At 42.9% G+C, this 19,015-nt stretch overlaps 1 protein-coding gene across 2 annotated transcripts in view; it reads left to right on the forward strand.

The window, feature by feature from the left end:
* The window catches only part of PIK3C2B (phosphatidylinositol-4-phosphate 3-kinase catalytic subunit type 2 beta), a 463,326-nt gene that overhangs the window by 191,424 nt on the left and 252,887 nt on the right, over nucleotides 1-19,015 (forward strand). For both annotated transcript variants that reach the window (XM_078644643.1, XM_078644644.1), the window contains exons 6-7: nucleotides 13,566-13,677; nucleotides 18,799-18,878. In XM_078644643.1, the coding sequence (XP_078500769.1) occupies nucleotides 13,566-13,677; nucleotides 18,799-18,878 (192 nt within the window). The remainder of the gene's footprint in view (nucleotides 1-13,565; nucleotides 13,678-18,798; nucleotides 18,879-19,015) is intronic.

Raw genomic sequence — 19,015 nt, forward strand, 5'->3', positions numbered from 1 at the left:
TATAGGTGAAAACCTGCAGTTGCGCCAGCGCTGTACCATTAAGGTCTGAAGGAGACAAGTGATTGGATACCTGGTGTGTGATTGTGGCATACAGTTGAGACAAAATGAGCAGATACTGGTGATCATGGAGCGCCCGACCTCAATAAATTAGGGTGCATGAAAAAATGCATCACAGTTCGAGAGGGCTGTCCCAGACTCAAGGGAGCAAAGAAAAGCGGTGTAAAATATACAGTGATTGGGGCTCCCAAGATCTTACCATTTAAAGTAATTGCAAGTGTTGTCTCTGCTTTTAAGGGTGTATCATACTTAAGTTCTAAAAAAGAGTAAAATTAGACTTTAAGAAAATAAATTCCTACCTATGATACATGCCAAATGACGGGTTAATTGACCAAGGTTACCTGTTATCAATTGAATGGTCCGAACACTTCAGTGCAAAGCCATGTGAGGTGCCGACATCAATGTAATGGCAAGATCTAGAATGCAGGCAGAAAAATATATATAAATAATAAAGGGTGCTAAAACAAAGTCCTAGTCACTTTTGTGCACGTATTAGGGATGTTACTCTGATAGAAAAATACCTTTGGTGGTTGTTCCAAGTTTATCCAGCACGGTACGGGGAGAAGCATGGAGAGCAGCACGGTCCAGCGATGATCTGAGATGCGGCAAGGTGGCAGTGCCTCGCTAGTTGTAGCCTAGGTACTTTCAGTGTGTGGAACGCATAGTAGGCGCTAATGTTAGCAGACTCTGCAGGATGCCCCTATCCTATTGGGATGTGAAGGCATACTATGCGCTACTGTGAGTGAACTCTGTAAAATGCCCCCGCCATATTGGATGTGTAATGAGCAGGTACATCTGGGCTAAGTGGAGAGTAAAAAAGTATGGGGCAGCTAGCGGGCTTCAAGAACCGCTGCCGCCATATAGAAATATGTAATACTGAGGCTTACACCCTTCACGGTGATAATGAAGGGGGAGAGGCTGTTGTGGTGTTTATATGGCGATTAAAGTATTATCGGCTGTACTGGCAAAAAGTGAGCCCCGTGCAGCAAGGGGGAACCAACCAAATCCAAAGGAAGTTTGGGAGGGAAGCAAGGTTCCATGGTATCATGGGTGCCATAAGTTGCAGGGGTGTAGCTTGACCTGGAGTGACCAAGCAGGAAGGGTCCACTGAGGCTCATGTGACACTAAAACCACACCATGCTATTAGCATCTTAATGCTAGTATAGGGCAAAGTTATGTATATTTTCAAGAATAGGTTTTGCGTAGCTCATCCCAGAAGTAAAATGCCAATGGAAAGTGAGGGAGGGCTTTCACATGATGGACGCTCGGATTATGGTGCTTGGTGATGTTGAGAATACTAATCCCGAAAAAGGGAGAGACAAAAAGGAAGGAAGTGCTTAGATCAAAATTAATAACTCATAGTCCTTAGGTCAGATTATGTGGATTAAAAAATATCAGGACGCAAGTTCATAGCGCCGTTCTAGTGCATCGGTAAGGTGAGCGGGGGGGAGGGGGATTGTATGTCTGGGTTGCAATGTGGGGGAGTTTTATTGTCTGGCTGAGTACTCCAAAAAGTCCTGTAGAGTAGACCAAAGTTTTTTTTTTTTAAATTCATATGTCTGACAAAGTATACCGAAGAGCTAGATGTCTTATGTATTGGACTTCCTCCATGGGTCCCCACACTTTAACCCATATCTATTTTATTTAATGTCAGTTAGGTTAGGCTAATCATCGTACAACCAGTAGTGCATTTCGGCTTCTTTGTTAAGGCCATTCTTGGCAGTGTGATCTCTCAGAATGAGTTCACCTTCTATTATACGAAGTTTCAGTTCTCGTTTTCAACCTCTTGGTCTTTTGTTTATGATTTCAATGCCTGTAAAGGGAAATGTGTTTTTATGTGGATGTGAGTTGTGAAAATGTTCTGTTAGTGAGTGTCCTCTTGAGAATTTGTTAATATTGCGGTAGTGTTCTTGTATTCAGGTGCGTAAGGGGTCATGTGGTACTCCCAATGTATGGTTGATTGCAGGGACAGAAGATGATGTATATGATGAAGTTGCTATTGCAGTAAACCCATTCAGGGATTTTCATGCAGTGGCCAGAGTTCATTATGAATTCTTGTGCTTTGTTTAGTCCCAATTTACGGATACTGCATTGTGACAGGTGTGAAAGCTTGGTGGTCTTGCCAAAAAGTAGTTTTTGTTTTCCGTTTGTCAACAATTTCTGAATTGCCCAACATTTGTTTTAAATTCTGTGCTTGGCGGAAACCTATTGTAGAAGATTTTTTGATGCAGTCTAAGAGGCATGGATTTGACAGGAGATGGCAATGTTGTTTAAGGATAGTCTTTATTTTTTGTTATCCATTATGGTAAACCGTTATGAAGTGCAAGAACCAAATTTCATCCTTAGGGGCATTGATTTTTGGTGGAGGGTCTCTCTGCGACTGATGCTTGAAACTTCTTTCATGATTTTCTTCAGATTCACGTAGGGTGATATCCTCTGTGTTCTATGCGGTTTAGTAGTTCTGCCCCATTCTGCAAGTAGATGTCTTCTTCACTGTAATTGTGTTTCATTTGCAGTAGTTCACCCATGGGGATGTCATCTATATTGTGTTTGGGGTGACAGCTCTCTGTGTATAGAATGGCATTTGCAGCAGTTACTTTCCGGAAAAGTTTTTTGGGAGTTGGTTATTGTGTGTATATAAATTGTCAGATGTAGAAAATCAATTTCTGTTTGGGGCAAGTTGGAAGTGGTTTTTATATTCCAAGCATTGTCCTAGAGTTTGCCCAGAAAGATTTTCAGTAGGTCAATGTCTCCTTGCCATAGACGGAGATTGTTGTCTTTATAGTGACCCCAAAAGTTCATGTATGGGTGTAGTAGAAGAATTGGTTATCACAGTGCCAAAATCTTTCCACACTGCCCATGAGGCTACAGGCACACAGTGGTGCAAATTTTGTGCCCATCTCCGTTCCGCTAAGTTGGTGATAGTATTTTTTGTTGAAGCTGAAAACGTTCTCTGTGAAACCACCTGTATTCGATCGATGTACATAGACTAACAATGTCAATGGTAACTAGAATAAAATCCTGTTCCTATTTTATGTTCTGTAATTTTGTTAGGATATCCTTTGTCTAATGGATGTAGGATGGGATGTCTTTCATGAACTGTTGTAGGTATTTATCGATGTGGTACCCATTCTGGAGCAAACTGAGTTACTTCCTGCAATGATTGGTCTCCCTGGTGGTGGAGAACTTAAAAAAAAAATTAAAACATTTGGTACTACGTAGAATGTGAGCATGGTAGAATAGGTAATGTACAGGTAGTTCTCATTGTCATCATTTAGAAGGTCCTGTGCGTGGCAGTCTTCTAGGCGGACCTTGATTAGTGCTTATATTTACATAGTTGGATCATGATCGAGGACCTGATAGAAGTCCTTGTCAGAGAGTTGGTGTGTGGCTTCTAGCAGTTAATAATCATTGTGAAGTATCCTCACATTTCCCCCTTCTCTACCTCTTTGATAAAAACATTGTGACGTTGTTTCAGTGATCTGATGGCTGCACGTTCATGAGGGGGAAATTTTATGTAGCAGAAATCTTTTATGTACTTCCTGTATTTTCGATCCATATCTGGAGAGACTGCAAGTTGGAATGCATCTGTGCTATTTTCAGGTATTAGTTGAGGGCAAAAGATGGATTTGGTCCTCATGGTTGTGGTTTTAGCGGTGGCTTTATTAATGCTTACATCTGCTGCTGTTTCCATGAGGGAGCAAGAATCTCTTCCAATTTCTGATAGATTGGTCAGAATGTTGATATCCTCGGGGTCTTGCAAGCACATGATGGTCAGGTTGGTTCTTGAAGGAATAAAGGTTTTAATAAAACTTTCTCCATAAACAATGAAAAAATTGAAGAAGTCCAAAGTTTTAAGTACCTGGGTATCATTTTAGATAGTAAAATATCTTGGAAATCTCAATTAGAAACCTCAAAGATCAGACTAGTCCAGAATCAAGCTCCTATTTTAAGGAAAAAATAGCTATTATAAATCAGTCACTCCAGCAATCAGTTTGTTCAAATGCAAAGCACAATCTGCTTCCCTTTATGGTGCAGAACTTTGGGGACATGTTTCGAAAGGCACGCTCTTAGTTCAGGAAAACAAATTCATCAGACAGCTGTTAGGTGTACCTGCCTCCACTCCCCTTACTCCGGTTGTATGGGATGTTAATTTTCGCCGATCAAATGACCACGCTGCATTGCGCCCATTGTTATACTGGGTTCGTCTTTGGTCCACTGACGAGTTAGTGGACTATAGAGAGGCGTTAAAAGAGATAATGGTAATAAAAAACTCCACATGTCTAATATGGTTGGCCTATATCGAAAAGTGGTTTACAAAGCTGGGGTTAAGTAGCTTTTGGTCAGACCCGGATTCGATTACCAATAATTCTAAGAAACTGCTAAAGAAAAGGTATTGGGAATATATCAAAGATTCTATGTTGGGAAATCCCAATTTGGGGACTCTGACCCTCAGGTTCTTTGAACTAAAAATGGACATGAAACTAGAATCCTTTATGGATGAAATCTACCCACCTATGGCCAAATCGTTACACTTAAAATTTCGCTATAGTGCCCTTCAAATTAAATCTAAGACTTCGAAGTGGCACTGCAATAAAGGACCAAGAGGTAGTATTGGATCTGATTTATGTGAATTATGTGAAATGGGCCTGAGGGAAGATGAGTCCCATGTGCTATTTATATGCACCGCTTACCTACAGGCGAGGAAAAAATGGTTAAAACCCATATGCCAACTCTTGGGTCTTCGCCACATTAAAGATGGCGAAAGAGTGTTTAAAGGAGATACTGCACGCCCAATAGTATTCAGTTTGAGTCGCTTCCTCCTATCAGTAGCGATAGTTAGGAAGAGAAATGGCTATAAAATGTAAGCAGATAGCCGGCATGATTGTAGTCTAGCAGCTGAAATGCACTCTAAACTGTACCCTACTGTACCTGAACTAATTGTATATATGTAATCCCTATTGGAACGTGTGTGCAATATGTAATTATAAATGCAACTGAACTGATAACATCACTATCAAGTGGTGCATGCAATCGAATTTGATTTAGATTTATACTGCAATTTAAACTAGAATAATGACAATAGGAATTGGCCTGATCCTAGTGTTTCCTGGTGCCTTGTTTTTATTGTTTTATAGTATTATTTTAAATTTAATGAACTGTTATTCATTAAGCGTTCCTCGAATATGTGTGTTAATTTAACTGAGAAGGACCTTGCTGCTAGTCTTCTTAACCCGGTACTGTGTAGACATATATATTGTATTGTAATGTTTTAAAATTGTATTGTACTGCATTCTTTTAAGGTTGTTTAACCGAAATAAAGAATAATGAATTGAATTGAATTGAATAGGTGGTCATTCAGATTTGTTATGGAAAAAAGATTTCAATTTCAGTTTGCGAGTGAATTTGTATAGATCAATTTGTGTTTTTGTTATATCCCAGGTTGCTTTTCGGCAAAAAGATAACCCCATATTCAATGTGCTTATTTCAGTTTGTGATCAAGCAGTTTTGGACAGATTGATGACGTTGAGGGGGCTTCCTTCATTTCCCTTCCTCTTGTTTGTGTTATCACTCCTGGTGTTGGTAGTTTTTTTTAATCTGTTTGGCAGAGAGTCTGGGGGGATTTTTGTCTTTTGGACGTTTGGTGTCCGTATACCTAGCCGGTGGCGCGGAACCTCCTAGAAAAAAATCACCTTGCATAGTGATGCGGTCAGTTGTAAGCCGATTTCGGGTGATTTGATGTCAGTACTAGAATTCTGATCTGGTTGGTGAGTGAGATGATCTGTTCCTGTCTTGGGTTATATATTGTTTCACAATATAATGTGACAAAAAATCTGTTTACCTTACACATCACTCTTACTAACAGACTTGAGAAAGCCCCAGGCCTGCCTGCCAAGTAAGGGGCAAAACAAGTGTTGGCTGTCGCCTGTATTCTGTGGTTCTGACTATAGTCTCCTATCCCATTGAAAAGGAAATAAGAAAAACCAAAATAAAGAAATATGATGCACGAATTCAGGACTATGGATTCCTTGAATACATTTGAATTTCTAAACAAAGTACGGTTCATCAATTCAGCTCTGTCCATCTGAGAATTAGGCTGAGCTTCAGACTTCTCCATCTCAAAAATGTACTTCTATTGCAACCTCATGATACCCTGAGGTGACATTGGTGCCAGTGTGCATCTAAAGAAACTCACAGTACTAGCCGTTTCTGGAGGACCTCCACATTGTTGTGAGGACTCAGCCTTTGCTACTTTTATAGACAGGTACTCCAGGCTTAGTTTGTAACACACTGGCCTTGTTTTGTGCAGACAAGCACTTCAGCCTTTGCCTAGAATAGGACTAAACGCCAGTTAAAAGTGTCTGCTTGGTAAGTAAGTTCAACTAGGGAGAATAAATACATTTCCTGTTTCTGTACTCTGAATATGCTCACATTTTTGGAGCAGTGTCACAAATAGTGTCGAATATTTAGGCATTCTTTTCATGCCCAAAGATTGTGCTGATCCTCCTGGTTGGGTGTGATAGTATCACCAGTTTCCTTTTCTGGGAGGATTGGCGCTGCAGGTGCTGTGCAGGAGGGCGTAGGAGAAGCTTCACTGAAGACACATAGCCCTACTTAGAGAGTGGCTATGCCACAAGTTAGAGTCTCCAGTCCTGCTCACCTGCTCAATAAAATGATGGTATTTCAGTCAGCTACATGAATATTGCTTGTTGTGGAGTTGGTATTAAATCTTGATGGCAACCGCATTCTCCATTACACTTCTGTACGGTGGACTGGCGTGTGGTATCTTTTCTGTGTGTACAAGAAGCCTAGAGTGTTGCAGACTTTGCAATACTTAATCTGTTTGTGAGTAAACCTTACCCTTCAGGTGCCCGTTTTCTGTGTGGTATGTCATCTAGAGCTTGCACACTGCAGCTGCCACTCTTGTGATCTTGTATCTCTTACTGCCTGAAACAATTTACAGGTAGACATGTGTGAATGGTTGGAGAATTGTGTGGTTGTAACTTGATTTATATAGGTGGGGGAGCATGAGGGACTGTCATGTGTTCTGGTGAACTTGACATTGCATTTGTGTGTGCGCGCACATTTTTTACGGTATATGCGGCATGTGACAGATTGCACTTAATATGGCATGTTTCAGGCATTCCTGAATTGGTGAGACTTCCTCTCTGGTGTACTATTCTGTCTTTTTTGTCTGGTTTTAGGTTTACACCGGTTGAGAGGTGATGGTCTAGTGGCTTTTTTGAGGATCAATTAAGGGTCTGAGAACACGACGGGCCATGCGTTTATGACCTTCCCGAAAGGAAGATGGCTTTGTAGTTTCCTTATCTGGATGGGGAAGGAGCTCCACACATCACTTGCTTTGGCTGGAAATAAGTTCACTTCGAAGTCATGTTTTGTGGAAACCTGCTACTTTAAAGTTGTTCGTTTCTTGGATCGAAGGCTTCCTCTAGGATGCTGGATCTCACATTTTTATTGATGAAAGTAGGTCCTATTCCAAGTAGTGCTTGGTATCTTATGCACAGTGCTTTGAACACGATTTAGTGAGACACCGGAAGTAAATTCAGTGGCAGAAGGTGTCACAAGTGATGTGCACAAAGGGTTTTTAGTGCAGGAGTAGCAGCCACTGATTTTTTCACTCGTAATTGGCTTAATAGTAAATTTCGGGCTGCTAGGTAGATCCTTCACAAATCCAAGCAAGAGTGTACAGCCATATCTGTGGTTGAACTCTGTGGGGTGTGCACAGGTAGTGGTAAATCTGTTTTGGAATTAAAAGCATATTGGTTGATGACCTCACTATAGTTTCTATTTGTAGTTCCAGAATAAGTATGATTCCTGAGGTTTTTGCTTTTTGAGTGGGTGCTTGTCTTAAATCTGCGGTAGAGGGTGGGATCTCTAGTGCCAGTGGCCAGTTTTTGCATCTAAGATTTTCTGTTTTGTCTGGGTTAGGTTTGAGGTGGTTAGCAAACATCCATCTTTTTATAGCAATCACGTTTGGTGCAAACCTGGATGTCGTTGTGTTGCTGAGGTTCTTGAATATGAGGGTGAACTATGTTATCTGCATAGTTGAAAAAGGACAGGCTCAAGGATTGATTTAATCCCGGCATAGGTCCGAGGTAGTTGTTAAAGTGAAGAGTTGAATAGAGGGTTGAGCCTTGAGGGACGTGGTATCCAGTGAGTTGGGTTTCGGAGGTGTATGGGAGTAGGGGGCTGATAATTGTATCTAAAAAAGGAAATATGTCTGAGGATTTCCTAAATTTCCTATGGCTTGCAGTCTGGTTAGTGTTGTTGGGTGGTGAACAGTATTGCATGCCAAACTAGTAGCATCAGGGCGGCTACTTGATTTGATTCTCTTTGTTTTCTTAGGTTGTCCACTGCAGGGACTAGGATCCAATCTGTGCGTGTGGGTTGCCTGCCCAGCTCCTATCTGTGCTGTCTGCTCTGTACACTTCAACTACCCAGTCTGTGTCTGTTCTCTTTTAAAGGGGAGCTCGCATGACTGTGTTTGTCTTTTGACTGTTATGTGACTCAGTGAATTTTGCAGTGCTGTGGACTGTGCTTTGTCAGTTATATCTTTGTAAGTGTACTTGGACTGTTGCCTTATATTGTGTTTTATGTGTGGGTGAAACTTCCACTACTTTTACCCGTGCTCATTTTCTGTCCATCTGAGTGTGCACTTCTGCCCAACTACCACAAAATGCAAGCCCTGGCCCAGACTGTAACCTCCCCTTGTGTGCTGCAGTATGTAAAGAGATGGTCACAGGATATGCACCGGTGGGTTCTTATTGCATAACAATGTCCAGGAAGAGTCACTTTTTACCAACGCCTCTGACTTTATGCTGATAAGTTCCCGGCACCAGGTTCTGCTTCATTGACTGCACATTTGCTCAATGTTCCAAGTGGCCAGACAGGATATGGCTGTCATGCTCTGATAAGGCCTTTGGTTAAGGGCGTTGAGGGCACACTTTTTCCTGCCACTGACATTTGACAGGGTGTGCCTACCAAACCAACTCCTACTGAGGTAAATACTATATTGTCATTTCTCATAAATGTTACATTTAATGCATTTCGCTTAAGCAGTTTGCCTCATTCCCAGCACAACTGGTGACACTAAGATGAACTGTCCCTTGTGCTTCCATCTCTGCCGGCTTACTCTTTTTTTGGAGTCTGATTTAGACCTTCAATGCCCAGCCCCATGCCAGGTAACAGTGGATCACACATTTCACACAATCCTGATCTTGTACTCTTTGTAGTCTGTCATTCCTCACTTTACTGCCCCCCTACACCCAATGGAACCCATCTCTGTTTGCCTTTCACTATCCTGCTCTCCCTTCTTGTTGGTGTCAGTATTCGCTTTCCACTTCTCCACCCTACCATGTTAGGCAGTACCACATTCTCCATCTTTTCCTACAAGGTGCTTGTAGAGGCCTGAGATGATTGTAGTACATGAGGTGTCAAATGAGGTGTGAGGTGATTAAATAGACATACCCTTTGGGAATGGTGCTCACTGATTCTGCTGCAAATTATAGGACCACACCGTGCCCCAACGTTTCCCTTAGAGAAGGGAATAATCTGGTCTCTTATTAGAGGCGTGTGTCACACTCAGATCTCCCAGGGACACTGTATGCAAAGACCATCCTGACATTGATGGACAACTGCATGTAGACAGCGCATTGCCATGGCCTTAGACTGGCTTTGGAGTCATCTTTGGCTATCTCCGGCCCTGTTTTGTGCTTGAGCAGCGTATGGTTGTATATGTACAGGGAGCAATAGGTTTTTAGCTTGGACCCTTGACATAGGTTCTGCAGATATTGATTTCCCTTTTTCTTGTGAAACATGCACGCCTGTCCAAACTTCTGAATTCTTGCCCTGTCTGGAAGGTTCTGCAATTCCCTCCGACTTGTCTAAAGGCTGGAATCGGAGAAATAGTCCCTGAGAAATAGGTATTAACTTGAGCAGTATTTCTGGCTGCTGGTCTATCATGCATATTCAGTCATTGAAAGATTTCCTAGACCAGTTTGTCCTGGGCGGAAGATCCGCTTCCTTGAGTGTCCTGTTGGAGAAAAAAGAAAGCAAGCACGAATGAAGGAATCTGAGACACCTGTTCGCTCACTTACTTTGTCCACCTTCTCCTGACCTCAGGATGAGTCGGCTCTGACTGCTCCTGTCAATTCTGGCGCTTGCTGGCTAATTGCACTATTAGCTTTTTCTAGAATTACCTACGCTGTTCATTTTCTACCCTGAGTAAAGGTACCACATTCGATTAAGGGTTTCTCAAGACAATTTACAACTGCATTTGTGTTTCTCAGACAACAGGACTACGCTTCTGTGATGATTAAATATGTTGTTGGTTACCAGGACATCTTGGCTAAATGTTGTAGGCCGACATTGTGTGTGCTCCCACTGTAGAGGCTTGTGTATCTAACCCGTGGATACTATTTTGCACTTGTTATTTTAGTTCCATGTTTATCGTTGATATGTATGTATGTATGTTTGGATTTATATAGCGCTTATAACCCAGGGGTCTCTAAGCGCTTGCCTTGGGAACCCGTCCTGGCTTTTCCCTGTGAGATAGCCCCTACAGGGCATCCCCAAGGTGAAAGCCAGGCATCCCGCCGCAGGGGGCCGTTGTGGAGATTAAGCAAGCTTAATGCCCAGAGTTGCAGAGTGTGAACCCATGATTAGGTCAGGCACCGAAGCGAGAATTATCGAGTCCGTGGACATTTGAGCTCAAGACCCTGCCGCGTCGGGAATTGAACCCTGGTCCCGGGTCTGACCTCTGCTTCAGGGTCTGCCTGCTCTAACCAGTGAGCCACACTTCTCCACTATAAATGCTGTGATTGCATTTCTGTACTCATCCTTCCATGAGCCACCAGGCAGGGCTGCTATCTTCAGACTCAAAGCTGGAGGCGCAGTATGAAGGATTTAACTTTCCAAATTATAGTAATAATTTAACACCCTTGGTGGTTGAAGTTCTGTGGCAGTACAAGGAGGGCGCAGTCATGGCTCAGTCACAGACTTGTATTTCAGTTGTGTCAAGGCTACCCAGACCTTCAAGTTCGGGATTCTCTTTCAGCAAAGGCCGTCTGCTGGCTCCTCTGCCTCTGCTTGCTAGCAAAACGAGGACAAGATCTTTGGAGGGAATCACCAGCGTGTTAATCTGGCCTTTGCTGAGGCCAGTGTGTCTCAGGCAGCTCCCTACGGCTCAAACTGCCTCTACATTGTGGAAGGTGCACGCCACGTCAGTCGGGGCAGATGGCACTCAGATGGTGCAGTCCATACATACCAGGGTAAAGAACAATAGTCTTCGGCCAGGCCAGGAGAGTCCTCGTCTTCATTTGAAGACATCAGATATCATCCAAATGGTTTTCTCCTTTGCTTTTTCCTTCAGTAAGGGGGCCTACGTCCAGATGGAATTTGGACATCAAACTCTCCCATCTTGTGCACAAGCTTTTGCAACCTTTTGCTTTTTGGGATCTACATCCGCTTTCAAGGACGACAGCTTTTATGGCTGTGATTACTACCATGATGTGGGATGATGATGAACTGCATGTTCTGCTAGAATTAATACTTTATACCATTTTTCTTTGCGACTCAATGGTTGTTTGAGGTTGCCCCTCCTTTGTCTTTAATGTGTTGGCCAAATTCCTTCTCAATAATTAAACCTGGTGTCCACTCACTCTTTTTCAGCCTAAATAGTGCTTAATATTAATAATATAGATTTTTGACACATATTCTGGTTTAACTAGACAGGACAAAGCAACCTTATTGCTCGGAGTTGACCTTCATTCTTGGTGGTCTTGATGGAATTAAAGCAGGTTGCAAGATGTCCCATGTAGAATATCCATAATTGCTACTCCTTTTCCGGGTTGTTCCCTTTTAGCAAAAATCCATGTGTTCTCTCGCAGACCCAACGGGTTTGTGGTTTCCTAGCTTGTACCCTCCAGAACAATCCCCCGCCATCTTTGTCTAAGAGTTGTTCCGTAGGCTCTATCCTCTTTGTGTAATCTAGGATTGATACACAAGCAGCTAAGAAGTCCTAAGACCTAACTTACTTAGCCATTGTCTGAAAAGTGCTGACATGGTTGGGAGTAGGAATGAGTTGAGACAAAGGTGTAGGATACAGATGCCCTAATGGTGACTATTACTCCTGGTTCAAGGCATTCCTGTTCCAGCACTCTCCTTCATCAAGTCTGCCGTTGATCAGAACAAAGGCTGTTTTAAATGGGGGAATTGATGATGGTGCAGGCCTGTGTTGGAGGTGATGTACTCTGTATGTACGGATGCTGACCACTAGTTGAAAAGAGCTTTGAGAAGGTTATTCCAGTCCCGCTACCAGTCAATAGGGCACATTTGTTAGGGAGAATGAGAGTAACTTTATACTAGGAGTAACAGCCATGCTACCAGTAACTTTATCCTTTGACTGAATACGGATGACTAACAGTTAAATGTCAGAAAGAATTCAGAGGGTGAAAAGGCAGTAGTGGTAGGCGCTTGACAGCTGAGGATGTATGATCTTACCTGCACTGGACTGCAGTATCAGAGGTAGCAGAATCGTCAAGGTGGGAGGGACTATTAAACAATGGTGGGCGGGTGGTGCAGTTACGGCTTGGCAGTTGTGGTACTGTGCCACAGTGCTAGTCCTGCATGAGGGGCTAAGTATTTAAATGCGGGTGGAATGTTTGGCTTTGAAGTGGTGGGTGTTAGAAACTGCAGCTGAGGTAGGTCGCTTGCTATGAGCGTGAATAAAAGTTATCTTTAACTCACTTGGAGTCCGCCTACTTCCCAGAAGTAGGCCATTTGGGAGAATGCACTAAGATTGTTTAAGGAATGGTGGTAAATGTAAATCCAGTACTGGTATAGCCCACTAATCGCCCCCGAAGGGGTATCTCGGCGCAGGGGGCCGTTGGGAAGATTAAGCGAGCTATTGCCCAAAGTCGCATGGTGCTGGGCAGACCCCTGCCGCTGGAGCCAGGGATTGAACCGTGAAACCCAGCATCAGTCGCCCTGGCCGCAGCGCCACACCTCTTCCCGGTAGGTGGAAAGAGTGCTGGATGAGGAAAAAGGTACCGACTGTTTGTGGTGCATTGAAAGGAAGGTGTGCAAGGTGGGGACGTGGTACACGTGTGGTGCTAAAGTGAGTCCATGCGCGAGATGCAGGTTCTGGTTTGGACAGGTAAACAATGCAGTGGTTTGGGGTGCACTAGTGGTGAGGTGCAGTTCGCAGTGAGTGGTAGGGCTCTGGAGCAAACGGGTGGTACATAAAGGAACTGTTTGAGCAATGGCTCGAGGTTTGCGAGTGGAATTGTTTTCCTAGGTCAGGGATGGCATATTTTTAGGTAAATAATGGTGCAATTCGACCTTCTGTTGCTCTGGGTATGCCTTGTTATTTTCACCGTCCTTATTACAGTAGCCCTAGCAGACATAGATCTTTGTGTAAAATGATTAAAGTCCTCTCTGCTGTTGTTTTTTCAGTTTCATTTCTGTCATCTCTGTTCCTCCCTCAGCGAGCGTGTGCTGGGAAGCCATGAGTACATCCAGCAGTGCCGCAAATTTGACGTGGACATTCGACTGCAGCTAATGAAGCGCAAGGATGTACGTGGAGACCTAGCCCGGACGGTAAGTGTAATATCCTTTAATGAGAATTATTCCATGAGTTTACTTTTGATTGTAGAATGTTGTTAGACTTACCTGGTTGTTTACCGTGTGCTGTTTCCTCGCGCGCTCTTGTAGAACATAAGTGAGGCCTGGGTTCCTCCGGTGTCTGTTACTTGTATTTGCCTCAGGTTATCAAAGTTACAACTGTTGTGGCCATCCATACTGCAGTAAATTGAATGCATGTCCATCCTGGATCTGAGATGCAGCCACCACCGGGGCAGAAGTGCTTTTTACGGCTTTGCAGTGTCTCTGCTACTACTGTCTTTATAGGTCTTGCATAAGCAGCACTTTCACTGTCTCTTCTAGACATGCTGTATTCAGGATAGGGACATAAAGCTCTGCCCATCTTTTTAATTGGCTCCTCTCCCTGACCTTTGTAAATGGTGGCTTTTCATTGGTCAATAGGCTTAGTAGTCCCTACTTAGTACCGCCTTGTCTCTTCTTGTTATCTCCCATGAAAACACCCCCTGTCACATGTGTTGTTACTACCTAGGTTTTATTTACAGGCTCTGAGCACTATTTTCTTAAAGGGCTTAAGGCAGGACACACGCCTGGTCCTAAGCAAGGCTGACAGTGGTTACTATACTCACTAGCACACGTCACAATTATTAAGACCTTCTATAAATTTCCCCTCATTAGCTTCACACACCCTAATACAGAATTATATAATAATTCTAATTGCATATATGGACATAGCTATTTGAATGTATTTTTGGTACTGTCTTGCATGTAATGCATGATGGATAGGGTGAATTTATGTTTATGTTTATGGGATTTGTATTGCGCGTGACTAACCTTGGGCATCTCAGCGCTGCATGACTCAGAGTAGAAGTAACGTGGCTGGACAGGATTATTCGCAAAACAATTCCCCAGACACACAGTCAATCTGTACCATGTGACCACTGGATTAATATTCCAAACGAATTTATTTTTCTTTTTTATACATTTGTCAACAAATTTTTTGAAAAACAGACACAAACAGAACCACTGTCAGATCAAAAGGTTCATATATACAGTATCTACAAATGTACACATTTACAAATTTGCAACAATGAATCAAACAAAAGTGGTTTAACACACCAAAAAAACCAATAACATATATAGTAGTCCAAATGAATTGCAATTATATACAGTGCAAAAATTAGTCCATAAACAAAAAACGGGCACCAGTCCTAGGAATTAAAAAACCAAGTGACAGGCGGGATTGAGATCGAAAACAAGCCTGCCTGTCTACAAAAGCCTGTGGTATAATGTTTAGGGTTGCGAGGCTAGGGTACAGAATGGTAATATGATTTACATCCTAGCGGCACCCTTTGTTGTAGCCACAGGGTGGTATTGTCGACGCGTTTCGAACCTCAATGTTCAAGGTTCTCTTCAGGACGGGGACTGGGGGAAAGATTCTGCAAAAAAGTACAGAATTGGTGTCAGAAACGTACATTATAGCGCTGTAAAGAGCCTACTCAGACTCCAGGAAGAGTGAAGAATATTTACCTGCACGGAGGCACAAAGATTGCCGTAGTGTAGGTATATCGTGATCCGTAGTCACACCTAAAAGACATATGAAGAGGTGCTCAGTGCGGGGAGGATAATTGGGTCACACTAAGGTTGGCGAAGGGTCTGGCCTATGTATGCATCATACCTGCAGTTAACGCAGAGCAGGACTTTGGGCGTGGTGTCAGGCTTCAGGAGCATTCAGGGATCAGAGCGGCTCACATTATTTTTGCGCGTTGGTCTGGATGGGTGATAAAAAATAATATATGGAATATATATATTAGCGTGAATCCACGGTATGTCACACCCCCAACTCGCCAAGATCATATGGCGCGAGGTTCCTACCTGAGTCTGGGGACCACAGAGAAGAAAGCGACCGGACACTGAACCCAATTCAGGCCGGCAGGCGAGGTTGGCCCGCTAGAAAAGAAACAACCTTTTATGAGCGCCAAGATCAGAGGGCAACAGCGGAGCTGGTTACAAAACGCTGCGCACGAGATGCTTACTTCTGTAGAGAAATTAATCCAGCCTCCCAAAGATCGGTGTTGCTCACTCTCTCCCAATGACAAGCAGTCTGTAGGTAGAGCGCCGGGACACCATTGAGTATTTTAAACCCGGGTCAAAGTGTCGGGGGGTGTGGTCAGAAAACGGAGTAAAGCCCCTATGGAATGCTGGTATCTGTAGTTTCCTGATGTTCTAAAGGAACCTGAAGTCAAGCATGTCAGCTAACTTCATACTTGAAAGACCGCCAGGAGTATTACACTCTGGCAATTGTACAGCTTTTTCAACAGATTCACGTGACATTACCGCGCGGGGGCATATTCACAAGGCCAATACAATGAAAACATTTCGCATCAGTTTGGATGAGCAACATTTACACAGTAATACTACATGTCATCATACTCATTATTTTCACTAAAATAATACATGTCATTATACTTATCAAAACATGAAAAATCTAAATTCCTTGTGCAATCTAATATTGGGAATGACACTCATGGCACTTCAAGTCCGTTATAACAATAGACAACACCATAGCTCAGTGTCCAAGGGTGACTCAATAATAGACCTGTGGGACCCAGCAAATAGTGTTTAAAGGTTGAGTGAGAAGTGAAGGGTAAGTACACAGTAAGAGTTATGATAATGCAGCACAGCCGAACTCTGCATTATCATAACTCTTACTGTGTACTTACCCTTCACTTCTCACTCAACCTTTAAACACTATTTGCTGGGTCCCACAGGTCTATTATTGAGTCACCCTTGGACACTGAGCTATGGTGTTGTCTATTGTTATAACGGACTTGAAGTGCCATGAGTGTCATTCCCAATATTAGATTGCACAAGGAATTTAGATTTTTCATGTTTTGATAAGTATAATGACATGTATTATTTTAGTGAAAATAATGAGTATGATGACATGTAGTATTACTGTGTAAATGTTGCTCATCCAAACTGATGCGAAATGTTTTCATTGTATTGGCCTTGTGAATATGCCCCCGCGCGGTAATGTCACGTGAATCTGTTGAAAAAGCTGTACAATTGCCAGAGTGTAATGCTCCTGGCGGTCTTTCAAGTATGAAGTTAGCTGACATGCTTGACTTCAGGTTCCTTTAGAACATCAGGAAACTACAGATACCAGCATTCCATAGGGGCTTTACTCCGTTTTCTGACCACACCCCCCGACACTTTGACCCGGGTTTAAAATACTCAATGGTGTCCCGGCGCTCTACCTACAGACTGCTTGTCATTGGGAGAGAGTGAGCAACACCGATCTTTGGGAGGCTGGATTAATTTCTCTACAGAAGTAAGCATCTCGTGCGCAGCGTTTTGTAACCAGCTCCGCTGTTGCCCTCTGATCTTGGCGCTCATAAAAGGTTGTTTCTTTTCTAGCGGGCCAACCTCGCCTGCCGGCCTGAATTGGGTTCAGTGTCCGGTCGCTTTCTTCTCTGTGGTCCCCAGACTCAGGTAGGAACCTCGCGCCATATGATCTTGGCGAGTTGGGGGTGTGACATACCGTGGATTCACGCTAATATATATATTCCATATATTATTTTTTATCACCCATCCAGACCAACGCGCAAAAATAATGTGAGCCGCTCTGATCCCTGAATGCTCCTGAAGCCTGACACCACGCCCAAAGTCCTGCTCTGCGTTAACTGCAGGTATGATGCATACATAGGCCAGACCCTTCGCCAACCTTAGTGTGACCCAATTATCCTCCCCACACTGAGCACCTCTTCATATGTCTTTTAGGTGTGACTACGGATCACGATATACCTACACTACGGCAATCTTTGTGCCTCCGTGCAGGTAAATATTCTTCACTCTTCCTGGAGTCTGAGTAGGCTCTTTACAGCGCTATAATGTACGTTTCTGACACCAATTCTGTACTTTTTTGCAGAATCTTTCCCCCAGTCCCCGTCCTGAAGAGAACCTTGAACATTGAGGTTCGAAACGCGTCGACAATACCACCCTGTGGCTACAACAAAGGGTGCCGCTAGGATGTAAATCATATTACCATTCTGTACCCTAGCCTCGCAACCCTAAAAAACATTATACCACAGACTTTTGTAGACAGGCAGGCTTGTTTTCGATCTCAATCCCGCCTGTCACTTGGTTTTTTAATTCCTAGGACTGGTGCCCGTTTTTTGTTTATGGACTAATTTTTGCACTGTATATAATTGCAATTCATTTGGACTACTATATATGTTATTGGTTTTTTTGGTGTGTTAAACCACTTTTGTTTGATTCATTGTTGCAAATTTGTAAATGTGTACATTTGTAGATACTGTATATATGAACCTTTTGATCTGACAGTGGTTCTGTTTGTGTCTGTTTTTCAAAAAATTTGTTGACAAATGTATAAAAAAGAAAAATAAATTCGTTTGGAATATTAATCCAGTGGTCACATGGTACAGATTGACTGTGTGTCTGGGGAATTGTTTTGCGAATAATCCTGTCCAGCCACTTTGTTCTGTTTTTCCTATTGTTGAGATCCGGGTTGGTCAGATGTAGGATCCGATACCTTTACTGCTTCACAGTCAGAGTAGAAGTAGCGCACACTTAGTCTTGTGGGAAGAGCCATATTTACCATATCTTCTCCATGGTGCAGTACCATATGTAACCAAAAGAGGTCCCATGAGACCTCTTGGCCACATTTGGTACTGCACCCCGCAACATGGCTAGGTAAAAAAAAACATTGGCATTTATAAGGCCTTTAACTCCCACTCCACAAATCCTAGACTGATTGCATTTCCAATTCAATAGGTCTTTCATTTTTTAAAGCTAAAGCTAGAGCTGTTGGCGTTGAAAATGACAATGTTCTTTACTTTTGCTTTTTTATACCATTGGCAATAGTGCTATGCAAATGTAATAACTCCACTGCAAATAAACAAACAAAAGTAAAGAAAATTTTATTTTCAACTCCAACTGTTCTAACTTTAACAAATGCAAGACCTATTGCATTGCAAATGCTTGTTCTTTCTGTTACTAGCGTACTTTTTTATTGCTACAAAGACTGACATGGACAGCCATGGAGAGTAGTACGAGAACACCACCTCTAACTCACCTCACTTATTTCCTACTTACAAGGCCAGCGACCACCAGAGCCCTTGGACACTAAACCACCACATACACCTTCAAGAGAGGCCGGTGAAGCAGACCATCAGCAGGTAAGACCGGATGTGGCACTGGATTTCAGATGAAAACGTGAGAGAGGAGGGACTTAAGGAGTTAGGAGTGATGAAGAGTCTAGTTTGTTTGAAGGAAGCAATGAGCCTGGGTCGGGAATGTGAGTGCTTAGAGAGAG

The sequence above is a fragment of the Lissotriton helveticus genome, chromosome 5_1 (assembly GCF_964261635.1).
Source record: "Lissotriton helveticus chromosome 5_1, aLisHel1.1, whole genome shotgun sequence".
Taxonomy (NCBI): Eukaryota; Metazoa; Chordata; class Amphibia; order Caudata; family Salamandridae; genus Lissotriton; species Lissotriton helveticus.